At 44.7% G+C, this 18,961-nt stretch overlaps 1 protein-coding gene across 2 annotated transcripts in view; it reads right to left on the bottom strand.

The window, feature by feature from the left end:
- mdfic (MyoD family inhibitor domain containing) overlaps positions 1-18,961 on the bottom strand; it is a 102,480-nt gene that overhangs the window by 73,778 nt on the left and 9,741 nt on the right. The window contains exons 4-5 of one of the 2 annotated variants that reach the window (XM_035609894.2): positions 13,242-13,613; positions 4,299-8,267 (exon numbers count right to left, since the gene is read on the bottom strand). In XM_035609894.2, coding sequence (XP_035465787.1) covers positions 8,017-8,267; positions 13,242-13,613 — 623 coding nt within the window. In that variant the 3' untranslated portion in view covers positions 4,299-8,016. Of the gene's footprint in view, positions 1-4,298; positions 8,268-13,241; positions 13,614-18,961 lie in introns of those variants that run through there. The other variant, XM_035609903.2, reaches the window with a different exon arrangement.

Here is an 18,961-nt window from a genome sequence, read left to right as displayed (position 1 = left end):
GAATGGTAAAAAAAAAAAAAAAAAAAAAAAAAGCAGAGGCAGGCGAGCAAAAGGCAGTTATTGTCTCAGAGTGCCGAGACTGAAGAGCAAGGTACACTAAAACATCACAGTTCACTGCTCGTGTTGCCATCTCAGCGTCACTTTCTATCCGGAACAATGCGACAGCTGACAGCTTGCACCCAAGAATTATCACGCTAAACTGAATTATTCCTTCCACGTGTTAATTTATTAACAACCTGTGCATGCTCCTAATGTAGCCTGCATTTGCATATACATTTTTAACCTGCGAGCTCAATCGTCGTGAATATTCTTTCGGGGGCTGAGAAGATTTCACGCTGCCTTTTGTTGCGCCACGTTTGACTTTTGACGACTAGGGTGGGGTAAAAAAAAAGTGTGTGTGTGTGTGTGTGTGGGGGGGAGACACATAAATCTCACACATGTCCACAGGGCGCATATTCTTTAAGGGCAGATATCTGCACTTCATCACCTTGCAACATATGAGATGTGGCGTCTCCGATCTGAAGCCTCCTCCTCGCTCGTTCCGTGCCTTGCCCTGCTCCCTTACTCGCTCTCTGTCTCAAAGAGGCACCTATGACTGCTTTCAGACGGCTTCAAATACCGCGAGCTGGCTTGTTTAGATGGCTCCCGAGGACTTTTCTGTTAAAGAAGAGCAAACATACAGTATTAATAAGCGCCCAATGAACTATTCATATTTGGCTTCAATACACCAGATGGAATACGGAACTGTGAATGCACCCGGATATGTCTTATTAACGTTCTAATCTGTAGACCTTCGCTAGTTTAAATGTCTGTGTTTGTGCAAAATATGAAATAACTAGGACAATAAGCACAAGGAGGACAATGAGGACGAGAAAAACAGGCATCTGGGAAAGAGAGATCAGATTTCGCGCCGACACCTTCCATGTTTGCTCGCACCAGATGCATCATTAAATGTGCCGCAAAAAGAAAAAAATCACATTTCTCACCCAGCTAACTCACCCCCACCGACTTTTACTTCTGAAGTTGCCTCCAGTGTCACTTGCACCGTTGTACAGTGAATGAAAATGCAAATCTTTTCATTCTACAGCACTCGACCCGGTGCAGTATATAACGGCGTATGAAACAGTGCTGCAGTCGACCCTGGCAATGAACCCTTTGTCTTATGCACGTGTTAATTAAACTTTAAGAAGCTCTCTCCGGAATGAGAGCAGGTGTTGCCGGTGCACACCTGTAAACTTTTCCCTGCGGTGTGTGCGCGTGTGTGTGTGTGTGTGTGTGTGTGTGTACAAAACACCCAGCCGCCGAGCTACCTGTCTTTGAACACGCCGCGCTGCACACACACACACACACCCCTCACAAACAAACTGTCACCGCGGCAGTTTGTTGCCGAACAAACAAAGATGCAACGGGAGATGTGTTTATTTGTAGCAGATGACACAATTAAGGGCGACCGACAGGCAAATAAACACACGAGAGGCAAAGCATCTGGTGGCGGCGCGGGGAGGTGGGGTGGTGTTTGTGCTGGCGCTCGTCAGACGGCGCTGAGAGCGAGGGGCTCTTTGGAGGTGCGCTGTGAAGCAGGAAAACAACTCAGCAGATCTGACAAACAATTACCGTTTGTTTATTTGTAAGTGAAATGAAATGCAGCGCAAGAAAACAACAGCTCTGAGTTTGGCTGAGGAGAATGTGGAGAGAGAGAGAGAGAGAAAAGACACTTGAGTAAACATGTTTGCTTGATGTTTGTGCTTTTTTCCGGTTGTTACGAAGCATGTTGGAGTCAGCCTATTAGTGTGTGTGTGTGTGTGTGTGTGTGTGTGTGTGTGTGTGTGTGTAGCTTTGCCTGTCACTCATGGTAACTCAATGTGAAGAGGCTGCTCCAAGCGGAAAGTTGAGTCCTATATATTTGCCACAATGGCTGGTGTTATTAAGACCTTGATCCTTGATCTTTTTTTCTTTCTGCATGGAGGGAGGTAAGCTACTAGAGGCTCTTCATCTCTCTCTCCATCTTTGCTGCATGTGTGTGCGCGGGCGCTCGGTTGAGTCAGGTAAGGAGGGGAGACACAAACACACACACACACACACACACACACACACACACACACACACACACACACACATCTGGGCTCTGTAAACATCCCTTATTCAAACCAAAGTCAGGGAAATTTCTCTGTTTGCGAAGCACAATCCAAAACATTGTTGATAGGAAGTTACGAAAAACAAACGTGGTTTTATGCACAAAGGGAAACATAAGCAGCCTAATTTAACGCAAAAAAAAGGAAAGTATTGTGCAACGGAGCGGCCAACTCTCTCTGTTTGTATCACAAACCGTTTCACTTGGCAGAAGTAGAAAAATCCAGTAAAATTGCAAAAGAAAGCTCTAGACTAAAACCATGAGTGCAGAAGAAATTGATTCCAAAAGACATAACACATTTGAGTGTTCTGTAAATTTGCAATGGACTAATCCAGCAGCCTTTTTTTTTCTTCTTTTTTATCGCAACCACGTCCTCCTCTTGTATGTGGTCGAAAAAATGCTCAGATAAACTTAAACAGCACACGCGTGCCCTGCCCGCCAGACAACCTGCCAATCGCCCACGAGATCCAGATGACTGGAGGCCCAGTGGAGGCCCCTCGTTCGTTTAAGTGATGTTAAGAACAAACAATCAAAAGTGCTGCTCGGGAGACCGCAACACGTCCACATCAGCGGGTGACGTGGAACAATGGTGACATCCCATTTACAGCTCAAGGAGCGTGAACAAGCAAATAAACAGGCATCCCTGGTCCGCACGTCCCTCTCAATTTGCCTCCCCACTGTCCACTGGCTCTCAGACGGCGGCGGGGAAGATAGAAAAAAAAAGTTGAAAGTGCTCAACTTTAGGCTGATGTCTCGTTCACGGGTCCGACCCGCACGCCTCCCTGAACAGAAGCACGCAAGCGCACTGCGGAAAACGAGACCTCAAAAAAACACAACAGCAAAAAAAACCCCCAAAAAAACCATTTCCACTTGCATGTTCAGTTCGAGACGCCACAACATCTGAAACTGGGGGATGCGCGGAAGGAGGAGGGGATGTTGTCAGCAATGTCGGGGAAGAAAAGGATTGAGTAATTTGAAAACATCTCTGTGTCTCCTCTCCCCTTTCCTTCCTCTCTTGATTCCTCCGTTCCTCCCAGGCACATGTTGTCTGCGCCGCCTTCCAACGGGCGGGGGGGGGGCGCGCATCGTGTGGCGGAAAAAAACTTTGAACCTCGCCGCGCCCCATCCGGGGGGTTTCGAGGCTCCAGTCCCGTGATCTCGCCTAACTGCAACATGTTATCTTTGCATCGCCGCGGCGACGCCTCCAGGTATCAAGGAGATTAGGAGGCAGCGAGAGGCCCATGTACCACAGCAAAGCTTTAGCAAAAGGGGGTCTTTAAATATTTACGGTGTGAGTACGATCACACATTGTTACGGCAAGAAGAGAAGGGGGGGGGGGGGACAAAGGATTACAAATCTTTCACTTGGAAATCATTTACATTCCTTTGCCGACACTCTGTTCTGAGACTGATGTCACTTCTGAGTGTTGAATTTGAGAGTTTTGTTATGAAGAGTACACAGATTTCTACGAGACGCGCCACAATTTCACTGAGAATAAACACCCCCCCCCTCACCAAAAAAAAGGAATCCTTTCAGCATTCTGTCACTGCTTCTGCAATTTCAATGCAATCTTCACGGCGGCAAACCGCATTAATTATTTGTGCGGGAGAAATAACAAACAAATAACACGTGGTGCGAAAGGAGGCAGGCTTTTTCGGGCCTCGTGTCAAAGTCAATTAGAATCCTCAGGTAATGACCCTATTTGCATTGTCAACCGGGCCCTTGTGTGAGCGGGCTAATGGGGCCACTACCTGAGGAGATTAATTGAAAGTGACATTAGTCGAACTCCCCTGTTTTTCTTCTTTCCTCCCCCTCCTCTGGAAGATCGTCTCATCTTATTTTAATGTCATGGCTACAAGTCTAAACAGCAAGGTCGAGTCCTTTCAAACTTTGACACGAAGGAGGAGGGGGGGGGGGGGTGAGGGGGTGGCGGCATTGTGGCGCTTTGACAGCAGCTAAACACGTCCGTGAGTGCATCATTTTAGGTTTCTACAAATGCACGCGCATGTATTTCAGAAGACGCGATTGAAGCCAACCTCAACATTTCCAAAACTTGGAAGCCCACTTCTTTAACATCGTGTTTACAATCGATTGGGCCATTCTGCAACAATGCAGGCAATATCCTGGCGAGCTCGGGAGGCAAAAAAAAAAAACTGCACACAGATGCTGACAGTTATTGTATCCGTATGATTATCTCTTTAATGACTCACAACACAATATCATAAATGTATCAAAATGAATCACCTCAATGCTAACAGCCGGTTTAATGACGGCCATTATGGATCTTATGGATAGATGGAGGACTGGAAGGGGACACACACACACACATGCAGTCACATTTTCTGCCGTTTGACAAAAAGAAGTATTGATGTTCCATCTGGAAAAAGCAGATGGTGAATAAAGAGAAGTGTCACACATTACTGCCACCCCATCTTGTCCTGTCTAATTAGTCTTATTATATGCAATTATAACATGGTTGTAATCTTATCAGTATACAACTCTCAGGTCTCTCTCCCATACGACAATGAAGGAAACAAAACATCATTAATGTACCCATCTGCTGTTTTTTCTCACATACAGCAAGAGCAAAAGCAGTAATTTGTTCTCGTGGCCGAGGGCAGGAGACTTTCATTTTCTGAGTGAAAGAGTTGTATCCCACCCAATTGAGCGGGAAGAAGGGACGGACGGATGGATGGACGGACGGATGGATAAATACACGGCTAGTCGGTGGAGGTGGCCGCCGCCACACTCTAATTTATTTAATATTGTAAGAGGAGTGACCTTGGGATCAGACAAGTGCTGAATTTCTCCCCCAGATGGGAAACAGAAACAATGGAGCCGTCCTAATTGTGACATTACAATCCGGCACACAGCGAACGATCAGAGGGGGATTGATTGGAAGGGTGGAAAGGTGGGCGACTTTGTGAAAAGGTCACTGCACACTCCACCTGGAGTTTTTTCAATATTTTCCGCCTCCTCTGTGAACACGGGATAAAAAGTGAAAGAAAGAATTGAAAAGTGCAACTCCTTTGTGATTACGGACTTTCCGGGAAGCGATATTTTCCCCCAACGCATTAGTGAAATAAGATGGTAATTTCCCGGGGCCAGGGTGTATCCAGGCAGAAAATGATAAAAGGAAATAAAGATAGAATGGAAGGGGGGGGGGGTCTCTTCCTCTCTGCCCCTCCAGCAGGGGGGCTGACGTGGAGGTTAATTGAGGGGTTAACAGGGGGTGGTGTCGGCTGAAGGTCAGACTACTGTTCCAGCCGGCAGGAGGTCCCTGCTCCCTGATGACCTCACCGAGTGTTGCCGGCCATGTTTCCATGTTCGTGGCTAATGCCGAGCACCTTCACTGGTAGAGAGAGAGGACCAGAGGAGGAGGACGACGACGGTGCAACACAGAGCTGTGACAGAGGTGACCATCGTGAAACTTACACTTTGTGTTGCACTGCTGCACTATCCACAGGAGGAAGAAGAAAAATTACACGATGGAAGTACAACCTGGAGTTTGGAAATAAACAAGGCTCTGATTACAGATATGCAAGTCAGGCAGTATGATATGATTCAAGATTGCAATGTCTGCTAACAGTTGATGCCACGATGATAATAGCGCACTTTGAGGGGATGTCAAACAGGACCAGAGTCAGTATTAATATTACATAAAAGTATACACAGTATAGACACACAATACAATTGGAAGAACTTTCTTCTTTTAAATTGAATTTAATATGTATTGGTCTGCAACTACTAATTCATTTAATTATTGGCCAATCTGCTGCATCGATTTATCAGTTTTATTCATAAACTATCAGGAAATAGTAAAGAATATCAGTTTTAACTTCCCACAATGCAAAAGGATATATTCTCCTACTCCAACATCTGGATTATGACGCAGAAATGATCAACAAAATATTTTAAAAAATTAAAATGTGTACAAAACAATAATCATTTCTCTTTTTTTATAGTAATGTTTTATTTTTTTTTAAACTGTTTTCTTCGAGATTGACGATAATGTACAAAACTAATTGTAATGAGCTGTGAACTCCAAGTTGAGAAATTGCGCGTCAAGATAAAAATGAGTGTAAGGCACAGAATAAAAAATAAACAAACATGACAGCAAAGTATAGGAGGACAACTGCTGCAGCTACATGTATACACGTTTTCTTTGAGATTAATTCTTCACATTATCTATATGGTGTTGTCATGACACTCTTTAGCCCATGAGAAACTTGTGACTTGAGTTAATCATAAACATGAAAATTACTCTCCGCCTGTTCCGAATTTCCTTGCACACAATAACAGTGTGCCACTAAGACGAGCTGCACATGGCAGCACATTATCTGTTGGCTTTGCGAAGGGACTTTTTTTTTCTTCATATCAAGCAGTGCTAATGAGGGCCAGCACTAAGTATCATCACTTAAACAACATCAAAGCACATCTCCAAGACAAGAAAATGACTGCGCTGGTGATTCACCACAACCTCATCTCGAAATACGCAGAATTTAAGGAACAGAGTAAAAAAGAAAGGAGAAGAAAACTGCCTTTACCCTGCATTAGTTTACCATTTCAACTTGACAGTTTGTGATTCCCTTTTTTATTGTATTGTGAGTCACTGTGCTTGTATCCGAAAGCCGCTTATACAGAAACCAGGGTCACCGGTTTTTAATTCCTTATCGCGCCCCTCATGAACAGAGAGCGCGGTTCAACAAGTCACACAGTATGTACTGTACGTAGTGTAGCATCACAGAGAAGACTTGGCCATATGCAAGTGACAAAGCCTTATCGCTGACGGCCAATAGCAGAGGAGGACTTTCAAAGAAATGAAGACATAAGCCGCAGACATTGTTCATCTTGACATTGTAGAAAACGGTACAGTGAGCTGGTCCGAGGCTTTTGTATTGAAAAATGTGAGGATGTGCACTGTACTTCCAGTTAACCCAAGGATTCGAATATTGCCAAATCAGGCGGTTTTCCATAGGCATTCCAGTTCTTTATAAGATATGTTCATCAGCAATTTTGTGCAGTTTATTTCTGTAATAAAATATAATTTCAGTTTTTTTTTTAAATGCTTTAAATAGAAAATATTTGGTCTCTTCATCGTGTTTCCCCTCTGAGTCAGAAGGTAGCAGATGATATGAATGTGCTTGTTCACCTTTGCTATTTCACCAGTTTCAATTGTTCTACAGTGCGCCAGTAGACGGTGTGTAACTGAAAGTCTGATGCAAAAATACATTATGCATCGAAGAATGTATGAACTGTCACAGAAACATTTTTACAGTGTTGTACAGAACTAAGACTGGAACCTCTGTTTCTGAGCATCAAAAACTGAAGTGTTGAAAATGAAAACTAAGAGAAGAAAACAGAAATACAAGATGAGATACAATTAGACAGCATTCCTGATGTAACAATAAAATCTGTGATAATACTTTTTTTTTTTTTTTTGCCGCTAAGAATAGAAAACTTAAAAGAAAAAAAAATGAACTATAAACTAGAGATTTAAATGAAAGGTTCATATATCTGGAGTTACTTCAAGCTGCTGCTGAGCTGGTTGTGATGGAGAAGCCCAGTGTCAATACATCTTTACTCAACCACCCCGGTACTACTCCACACACTCAACGGTCATCACAATTCACAAAACACCACGCACACGCGCACGCGCACACGCACACACACACACACACACACACACACACACACACACACACACACACACACACACACACACACACACACACACACACACACACACACACACACTCTTATTCCCTCTGTCTGTTGCCGAATTCAAAGTGACAGCAGCAGCAGCAGCGTCCTTCTTATATTTCCTTCCCGGGTCCAGTTCTCCCCCTGCAGGGACGCCCCGGTGCTCGGCAGCACCGGCCTCCCTATGTGGGGAAGCAGATGCCGCAGCACTCCATGCAGATTTCCAGGCAGTCCGAGGACTCGCAGCAGGCATCCATGATGCCGCAGTCCATGTCACACGGGCAGTTGCAGTCGTCGCCCAGGTCGTCGGCGCAGCAGCAGCAGCAGCAGGCCTCCGACGTGCAGGCACCGCACGAGGCCTGCGTCGCTACCATGTTGCAGAGCGTCAGGAACTCGCAGAACAGGCAGGCCAAGATGCAGTGGACGCAGCAGTCTGGGTGCGTGTCAAACCAGCCACGGTGACAAATCATTAAAAAGTTACAAGAAAAAAAGAAAATGAGAGTAAAATAAATCAATCACAAAGAAATGGATTGCATGATGAATAAATATTTTAAGTTTTAATTTCACCAGAAATAGTTCCTGTTAAAAACAGCGCGGGGTGAGTGAGCGAGGACTAGCATGCTCGGCAGGCTGACAGGTACAGCAAAGTGGGTATGTGGCAAAAGGGTGAGGGCTGGCAAGACGCGGGGGGGTAAAGGAAATACAGAAATACAAAGAAATGAATTCCTCTCCTGCAGTTTTGATTAACGGACTGTTAAATAATTGTGGCATTATCATGCAAACTGCCGGGTTGATCAGACAAAGATGATTAGCAAAGTCCAAGAGTCTCTGCCTGGCAAATGGGCAGATTAATGTGGGCGACGCTCACGCGTCTTGATTAACATTTAACCTCCTCACTTCGTGTGGCCGGTGGCAAGTTTTGAGCTTGTTGTGTCACAGCAATGAAAGCGTTTCCCTTTAAATTACCAATTTGCCGATTAACCATCACAAATCTGTTTCTGAACGGCTTCGTTAAAATGCTATAACTGCGCTGGTTTACATAGGTAATGAGATATGACCAATGTAAAGTTTACTACTTAGTTAGTCAGGGTTCGAAGGAGTTTTGTTTCCACATATTAGGATCTAGGAAAAACATAAATATAGGTGTTATATGCGTTATATGTGTTTTAAATAAATATTGTTGATTGCACAATGTGATGGCCGTAGAATAATCACACCAATTGGTCATTGATTAGATTTGGAAAAGTTCCAAAATGCAAGTCCGTGCACCACTGGGAACGAAATCTCCCAGGAAAATGGAGGCTGGATTAATGGCACAAAGGAAGTGGGTTTGTTATTGCACGACCAAAACAGGAAGAGGATGGTGCCTTTCTTCTCCCCAGTTGCTACCGTGGCTTTCCCCAGGTAGCGGAAACGGTGGACGGTGGAACAACTGGAGTGACTGTGGAAACTCTACCCAATAGAGGAAAAAAATGAGGGCCCCCCACGGAGGTGACGGAAGGCAAAGAGGGAGAGTGATAGGAAACCGAGCAAAAAACAAGAGCGGACCCCAGACGGGCCTTCACTCGATGGAAAGAGCTCCAGGTCTTGGGAGGGTTCAACACTGATATTCATTCAGTATTAGATCACTAACTAAAAAAGCCTGTCCACCTATTTATATAACTGGAATTTTTTTTTTATTCTGCCTTTATCATAGCACTGAAAACAGAAAGCGATCTGGTCTTTGTGACAGCAGTGCCAACAGAAACACCACTTGTTGAGAGGTCGTCCGTTTCCACTTTAACTTGAACTAAACTTGTCAACTGAAGGAACATTCTTCCAAATAGAAAATAAGTTAGAATAAAAAATTTGCAGGATAAAGAAGAAAAAGTCATTAGTCTATAACATAGTTTTTTCATGTATATAATTTATACAAAATGCAAGCTGCTCCACACTAGAACTTCTGTAGTTACACAGAATCATACGTCTAAATCATACTAAATGTCCTTCGCTGAGTGCACCTGGCAGTCGCTCCTGGCAGCTGTGTGCTTTTGAACCGGGGCCATGCGGAGCGCCGCCGCTTCGGAGCATTAAAAAAGACATGATGGGGATGGATGCAGAAAAAATAGCATTACAAACAGGGCACATTTGCATGACTTTCATCAGCCCATCTTGAGCCGTCAGGAGGAGCTGTTACTGATTGGGTTGGAGGGCAGGCAAGCTCAGGACCGCTGGATGCTCATGTTTGATTAATCAAAGTAGATTCCCCCCCCCCCCTATTTTTGTGCCGCTCAGGGCTGCGGAGCTGACCAGAAGCACTGACTGACTGCGATACAAACAAGATAGAGGAGGGAACATGAAAGGAGCAAGTGTGTGTGTGTGTGTGTACGTGCCTGTGCGTCCGTGAGGGTATCTGAAGTTTGAATGCGTCTTGTTATCCTTATCTAAGACCATAACACTGGCCAGTGATGGGAGATGCATGAGAATAAATCCTCCACTTTGAGACATCTGGTGTGGACAAGCAGTAAACTGCTGTCGGGCAGAGTGTGGATTTGTTTCAAGCCAGCATAACAAAACTCATACTTCTTCCTACACTGGCATCCACTGTTAGTTAGTGGCATCCGAGTGCTACAAAATGCCAGAGCAATAAATGCAGCCCGGGCCACAGCGGCGGAGCACAAAACCTCAAAGTTCAGCCTAACAAACTTTGAAGGACCCAGAGGGTATAGCCATGCCAGGGTTCAGAATGTAACAGTAGACTGTGAATACGATATAAACACATTGGCATTAGGCAGTGGCCGGCCATCTCAGCTATTCACTTGGATGTATAATTCAACACCAGCGATTAGTCGGGATCTTAGAAAAAGCCAGCAGGAAGGGAGGGGAGCGAGCGGGTCGTACACTGTACACAAGAGAGCCGGGACGCACACGGCACATCTCCATGAAAACAGAGAGAGACGGACAGAGACACAGAGTGAAACCAACCAGCACACAGACGGAGCGGCACACACTGACACGGCCCCCTGTTTAATGTCAGCGAGCGGCGATGAAGCCCAGAGTTTGCAGGGCCAAAAAGCAGCGTCCGGCGCCTCTGAGGAAATAGTCGGAGACATCTGGAAAGCTAACATCAAAAAAGAAGGGAGCGGCATGACACAAAACAAGCCGGATGGGCCTCGGAGCGGCAAGCTGTGCAAAACATTCAAACTCACAAAGAGAGAGAGAGACAGACAGAGAGAGAGAGAGGGGAAGATGGCTAGACGGACAAAGATAAAGAGAGAGATAGAGATTGATCGGACAAAGCCTTGGTGGCCGAGGGGATGCACAAGAAGGCGCCTATGGGTAAAGAGGGGAGAGGATGAGGGCTGGACAGCGGAGGTCCACCACATGCACTTTAAAGCAGCTCTGTTTATAATGTATGACTGAGAGGGGGAAAGTTAAAGCCAGAGGACTGGAGCTTACCGACAAACACGTCGAGGTCAATAGCTCAGATAGCAGCGCAACGCCCTGACTCTCTAAATGAGGCTAAATCAGCTTGGAGGCCTTAACTGATTACACACAATTAAGAAACAAAAAAACAAAAAAAACACACAAACCGGATGACACGAGTCGAGACAAAACCCGGCCCGCTGAACAAAAGCGGTGCGTTAACGACTCCTCAGAAGCCGCGGCGTTATCACAGATTGGCTCCGGTGCCAACGGCATGTGCCAAGAAAACAGAGGGGAGCCGCAGAATCCCCAGAGCTAGTTCATGCTAGCTTACGCTTTTTATTTCCCGTGTTCGGGGGGCTGTTTAGGAGGCTAATTTCACAGGCAAACAGATTATGTTAATCCGTGTAAACATTCAAAACACAACAGCTTGGCTGTTTTCCTGGGGGAAATAAATAGTTGAGAGCGAACATATTGATTCGGAGAGCTCTTGTGTCTGCAAATAAGCAACACGAGAAGAAAAAAAACATAATGAGACAGACTTGTTGAGCTGCTGCTGGTTTTTTTTCACTCTTTTCTCTTCTGTTCTTTACCAATTAAGATGTTGAAAACATGACGCTTCTGGAGTATCTCTGGTGGATGCATCCCACCTTCACTCGCACAGCGTTGTGAGTGTCTGCGCGTCTTCTTGTTTTGTTCGTCTCATCTCAAACTGATGCATATTTCACGTGTAGCATCACCAAACATCTGACTGTCCAATTCTCTCCTTCATTTCAAGGATCTCGTATCTGTGCATCATTCAACAACGCGCGAAAGCACGTCTTATTTTTCTGGAATTTAAAGCAAAAAGTCAAGGCAAAAGAATAAAAACATGCCTAAACCTTGGTAATGTACAGACTGTGCAAAGATAAAGAACACATGCGTGTCCACAATCACATGCACAGCGAGCACAGTAGTGCAACGGGGTCCTGTTAATGAAGGCCAGGGTGGTGCTGACGGGTTGTGGGGAGAGCCAGAGAGGGTCCACAGAGGTGTGAGGGGGAGTGAGGGGCCCGGAGACGGCTGGTCACGACTTTTAATGGGCACCCCGCGCTCTCAGGCCTCGTTAGACGGTCACACCTATCTCCCCAATGGAAGAAAGTCCGACCGACCGCCTTCATTATTGGACTCACCTCGGACTTGCACCTGACAAAAGTGACGGCTTCCCCGCACGGCCGATGGACCCTCTGACTTGTTGTTAGAGGAAAATAAAAACCACAGGAGCGGGATAAGATGTCATTTGCTTGACGGGAGTGATAAATATGGGAGGTCGTGCAACCACCATCATTAAAAGGTGAGAGAAGGTAAGAATATGTATTATCAATACCTTATGGAAAGGTATTATTCCAGGGGAGCCTCCCTAGAATAGCCCCCTTCAACACAGAGATCACTTTGATGGAGATGATTCAAGGCGTTCCAGTTTCACTGTGCCACAGCGGACTGGGGTCGACTCGATCGCGTGTTTTTGACCGAGCAGATCACACAAGATATTTATACTTTTCTACAGAATACGCCCGAACATTTCACAATTGTTCATTTTATCACACACCAAAAATTGCAATGTGAACTGCTTGTTGCATTTCTGTCTTTACATGTTTGATGAACTACACAAACTAAAAGCTATTTTAAATCTACTAATTTCCATTCAGCGGTTTCTCGCGATTAAATTGAGTATGATGTACCTGACGCAATACACTGTAGAAATAATTTTTAAAAATGCCCGACCAACCTCAGTTTAAAAGACAACCCTGCTATAAATGAAATGAAATTTCCTGACCAACAGAAGGTGGGATGCAGAAAGAGAAGCATGCCAGCGAACAAGTGTTAGCAAAGTTAGTATGAGTTTTCAGTGTGTGTGTGTGTGTGTGTGTGTGTGTGTGTGTGTGTGTGTGTGTGTGTGTGTGTGTGTAGGCTTGTGCTGTCTTTATTTGCTCTCGTTATTACCTGGTGTTCGGATACTCACCCTCTGGTAAGGGAGCTCTCTGTGACCCGGTGGAACTGCATTTGCTGCGTCTGCTGCTGTCACTGTTGACCGACAGGCTGGACCTCAATTTCCTCTGCATCCTCTGCGACACCGGCATGGATGGCTGCTTCCTGGGCTGCTCCGTGGTCGGCACGGACGCCGCCGTCCCTGTGCCCGGCCCGCCCGCGCTGATGGTGGCACCGCAGGAGCATGTGCGCGTGGCTCCGGCCCCACAGATGCCAGGGTGGATTCCGCTGCCATTAGTCAGTGCGGGCATGCCAGTATTGTTGTGGGGAAAGCCATTTTGGTCCTTGGCAGTGTCTCCGTCGACAGGCGGCGAGGGCGCCGGTTGAGACTCGGAGTGAGGTTGAGCTGGAGGGAAACATGAAGAAGGAAGGATATCCTCTTTTTTTACTGCTGTTTAGTAAAAAGTTAGGGGTGCTGATTCAGTACAATTACTGGCAGGGTACAGTAAAATGTATTACTTAAATTGGTATTTAAGTGATTCATTTCCCTGGAGTATTTCATCGTGCATTCCTTCGAACTAGTGGTTTACTTAAATAACTTACTTAAGGTGCCAATTCTGAAGAAAGAGAGTTGCAGATTCCTTTCACTCTTACGGGTTAAGAGTAACTGAGAGAGAACTTTATCTGCACTCTCTGCACCTTACACTTCAAATCTTTTATTCACACATGAAGTCACTGTCGCTTGTGATGTTCACTTCTTACAAATCGAACACCGAGCGGAGACACTCTTCTCAGCGAAAATCACTCTCAGCAAATCTTGCCACCATTTTTACTCACATCCCTAAAATCGATCATATGGCAAACACTTCAACCTGGAATGATAGAAAGGGAGTGGAGAGATGTAGGGGAACCTCATATGTGACAGGTTCACAAAAGCCACCGCTGTAGGCAGACAGACATTTGCGGGAGCAGCACCCAGGTGGGTTGAGACAGTGTGAGAGATTAATACAGTAGAAAAAGGGAAGCCTGTGATGCTGTGCATATACAAAATAGCTGCTGTGTGCAGCAGTAATGATCTCCTTTCCTGTGAAAGCGCAGAGATGGCCTCAACTAGTCGTTCTGAGTGTGTGTGTGTGTGTGTGTGTGTGTGTGTGTGTGTGTGTGTGTGTGTGTGTGTGTGTGTGTGACAGCCACACAAAGTCAGGAGACAGCGACCTGTCTGATAAGAAAGAAGGCGAAGGATGTTAGCGAGCAAAAGGAGGTGGCATTTTACCGAGGGGAACACCTGCACATTCAGCTCTACTGGGAGTTACCCCTCCGTTCACATCAGAGCCACCTTGCGTGTGCACACGCCGCCAGTGCACAGTTAACTTGAGGTTTTGTGAATTATTCATCTCTTTTTAAGTTTGTCAGTGTGGAATGATAGTTATTCTTTGTTTTTTTCCTATACTATACTTTCGTCATATACATTGAATATACGTTATCTTCACCCACCAAACTCTGAATTCTGCCTTATGTAACAGCTGTATAGTATAGCTGGCATGTACGATGCAGGAAGCTACTAGTGTTTTGCCACTGTCTAAAAAATGCATTTTAAAAATCCACAAATTTTCCGAAGTGGATGCAAAACTTAATATGATGCTGGTAATTTCTTTCCATCTCCGTCAGCTCACCAACAAGTGCAATTACAGTTAACAAGAGAGGGAGAGAGTGTGTGGGAATCGGGGCCCCGACGCTTTTTAACAACGCATCACTCTGGGAGAGGCCGGACGTGAGCGTGGATGTAAAACAAAGCAATTAAATACACACACTGGCTTTTTTTCCTTCTCCTCATTCAGGGTTCTGCATGCTGCTCCCATAAACAAATATAGACTTTAGGGATCAGGATTTCATGCAATTTGAATTAGACAACTGGGCAGCGCACGATCGAATTCATTATGCAGTGATTTAAGGCCAGGTTGATGGATTCTCGTCTCCAAAAGACAAATGTCTTTGCCCATGACAATGTGAGGAGACTAAAGCTTGCTAACAAGGAGACTGAGTCGGCCGTATCTGTTGTTGTTCTTCTTCAGTTTTACCCCTGACAGATGCAAGCGTCTGTTTTTTTTGTTTTTTTATTATAATGAAAGCTGCAAACAACGCACTGAGGTGGCTCAGGATAATGTTTGGATAAGATGTTTGAATATCAGTTTTGTTGATTCAGTCACCAAGTAGCGAAATGTAAATGCTAATTTTGAAGAAACAAACTAGTAGCAAGTCAGATTTATTCTCTTACTTTACTACTATGTCCACTCTATGAAGGTGATCTTGTATTGCTGTTGTTTTTACATGGACAAAAATAAAATTAAAAAAATCAGGAATATTTTTTAATTCCTCAGATGTAGCTTCATACTTTCATGTGAAAGTAAAAGGATTACTGGCTGACATTTATTGGAATGACAAGGGAATTCCCCTCTACTGCCAAACTCAAACTTGTCCAAACTTATTTGCAAAGAACCCATGCGCACAGACGGAGCCCAATTTCCAGCAGCACAGAAGGAATAATTCAATTGTTTCTTGAGTATGATCAAGTCAATGCGACACAGTCAACTCACAACAAAAGCAGAGACAGTTCCTCAACAAATCAATCACTTAGACTATCTTGCGTAATAACACGATGGTCGTTTTTTCCCATTTAGGTTAAGCGCACTAGCCACATGGACTCACAAACGCACAAACACATGTTCATGCACAAGTAGGCCAAAGTAGACTTGGAGGCATAATTACCTTCCCTTTTGAGGAAGTCAAGCCTTCAATTTAGCAAAGTACAAATAGTTATTAAGAAACCACCATGAAAAAAAAACAAAGTGCATAAGCAGCGACTCAGGCTTCTGACACGCTGCAAGGCCCTAAAAAAAAGTGGTTCACATCTGCGCGAGCGGTGCGCTTCGGTGGCAGGTTCTTGGAAAGTCTCGACACAGTCGCAGTCTTTATTTTTATCCCGATGAAACACAGTGACTGAGACGAATGGACGCAGTGGAATAATATTCATAATCATTGATCACGATAATGATGATCCTGTCAAAGATGGCAGTGACGGACTTGTACAGTCACTGCGAGACAAATGAAGACATAATGAGGAAAAAGCAGAAATACAGTGAAGTTTCGTCGGAATTAGCCAAGGTTGGTAAGCTGGTGAATCAGAAAACTATATGGCGTTTGTTCAGACAAACTCCTATTGTATGAATAAATTTAAGATTTAGGAAAAAAAGTCAGCCATTGTGCATATGGCATTTAGTATTTGGGAATCCAAACGAATCAGACTGTGAATTTTACAATATTATACACATCAAATATGTAAGTGTACAACTATGCCTTTATGGATTCAATTTTATCACTTCATAGATAATATTAGAGTTTGTTTTTTTACATAAATGTGGATTCCACATCTGAGGATTCAAGTGATTTGAGCAAATATTCATATTTATGTTGATAAATCCTAGTGGAGCAACAAAGACGCACATCCTATAACAGAGAAGGTAACTTTCATAATTTCAAAATTTCATGGGGACAACTTCCAGCACACATACGAGTTGTGCGGTTGCCACAAGCTTGTAGACGTGGGAAGGTGTCCTGAGATAACCGAATGCACACAGCCTGACAGGTTGCATTAATACACCGTGTTTTGAAAGGGAACAATTGGACGAATATACAGACGCACACACACACACACACAAAAACACGCACTTCAAATTGGACTTGTAACCGCCCTATTTCTAGCACATCAACAACTGTTGAGGGTGTACATTTGTAGTTGAATAAAACATGGTATTCCCCTACACACGCTGTCACACACATCACAGGGGAAACTAGGGGGTGAGTAGTTCTTGACTGTCTAAGCAGCATCCCAATTTGGTCCCAGCTACTGGTAGCTGACAGCCTCAAATATCTGGGGAGCATTTTAAAAGGCCAGTGTTTGATGGATTCATGAAGAACACACAAATATAATTGCCATTTGTCACCGAGTCTTCAGTGGCGGCGCCACACAGGGACCGAGCCTGTGCCTGGAGAGCGCTGGAGCTGTGCCAGAGCGGTGCGACGGGGATCGCTCTGTATGTAAAACTGAGTATATAAACACCTCCGTTTTTTTGTCACAGAAAATAGGTCCTACAGGAGGGAGCTGGAAATTGCACCCAAAAGACAGAAGAAAGAGGAGCGGTACACACACACACACACACACACACACACACACACACACACATACATCTCAAGCCTACTGGATCTCTCTATCTCTCACTCACACACACACACACACACACACACACACACACACACACACACACACACACACACACACACACACACACACACACACACACACACACACACACACACACACACACACACACACACACACACACACACACACACACACACACACACACACACACACACACACACACACACACACACCGAGGCAGACCTACCAGGAAGGAATATGCATGCATGCATGTCAGTTGAAACAGAGCTGTATAAACAAGAATTCTAAAATAGTTGAGAACATGAAAATATAACACAGAGGTCAAACAGGGCAGTGTGGAGATTCTCATTTGCACAACGCTACGCTGACAGTCGCAGGTAAAAGCAGGGGCCTTTTTAATATTAATGCCCCTGAGAGGGAGAAAGAGGGGAGAAGAAGAAAGACGAAAGGTGTTTGCCTAGGCTTATTAGAATGCCCATCATGGAGAGCATACAGTTATTCAAATGTCGCATCATGTCAGTCAAATAAACACCACAATCCACATCTTGTATTCATCTCCTAATAGCCGCTATTACACAATGCGGCGAGTTTGCGAGTTAATATTGAATTGCATATGAGAGCAGAAGAGGCGCCTTTATTTTTTTTTAAGTTAGGAGTTTCAAACAGAAAAAAGGTGCAGAATACATAGCAGCAAGTTAGCTCTGAAATGCTAATTCCACCAACACGGCCTGCGTTTTGTTTATCCTTTTGTGCCTCATATTAGAAAAACATGTATATTTTCTGCTCGGCTGGCCGTGTTACCTGCATGATTGAAATGCTAATTTGTAAATGTGCAATGACCTAGCCAGACTCCTCTTACCACCGCCGCTTCCAATCCCCTCCTCTCCTCCCTTCGCCAAAACAGCCTGAGGTATCATCTCTCCTCCTAACAAACAGCAGCACGTGGAACCCGCTCCTGCCTTTCAATCCAAAGGGATATATTTTCTCATTAGAAATTATACATCCTCCCTGCCCGTATTTATAGACGCAAAACCAGGGGAATTATACGGCAGGGGCGAGCGAGAGGGACACACATAGATAGGAAAATAGCACAATGAATGTTATTACAAAGGGGCTCTGATTGAAATTTTCCTTGGGCATATCAAAGCCTCGTTTGCCGTTTGACCTTCCAAACTCCGGGACAAGGACTCACATTATTGTCTGGAAGGAAGTGCTGGAAGGAGCAGAGAAGCAACTGGATGGAACATCTTTTTAATGTCCCGTCACAACAACAACAACAACCTGACTGTGATTAGTATCAATATAATGTCGGTAAAGTGAGAGCAAATTGACGATGTCAACTGGCAGCCGAGAGCCGGCATGTGATTAGAAAATTAGACTTCTCCTGAGCGTTTACACAGAGTGGACGGCGGTGTGACGGGCTAACAGAAATGTCACTTGTTCCAACAGATGTGGGCCCATATCCTGACTGCAATCCTGGCCCTGTCAGTTCACACACACCCATACTGTTTTGT

This window comes from Scophthalmus maximus, chromosome 12 (assembly GCF_022379125.1).
Source record: "Scophthalmus maximus strain ysfricsl-2021 chromosome 12, ASM2237912v1, whole genome shotgun sequence".
NCBI classification, from domain to species: Eukaryota; Metazoa; Chordata; class Actinopteri; order Pleuronectiformes; family Scophthalmidae; genus Scophthalmus; species Scophthalmus maximus.
The sequence above is the reverse complement of the archived record's forward strand: the minus strand, read 5'-3'. Positions and strand labels throughout refer to the sequence as shown.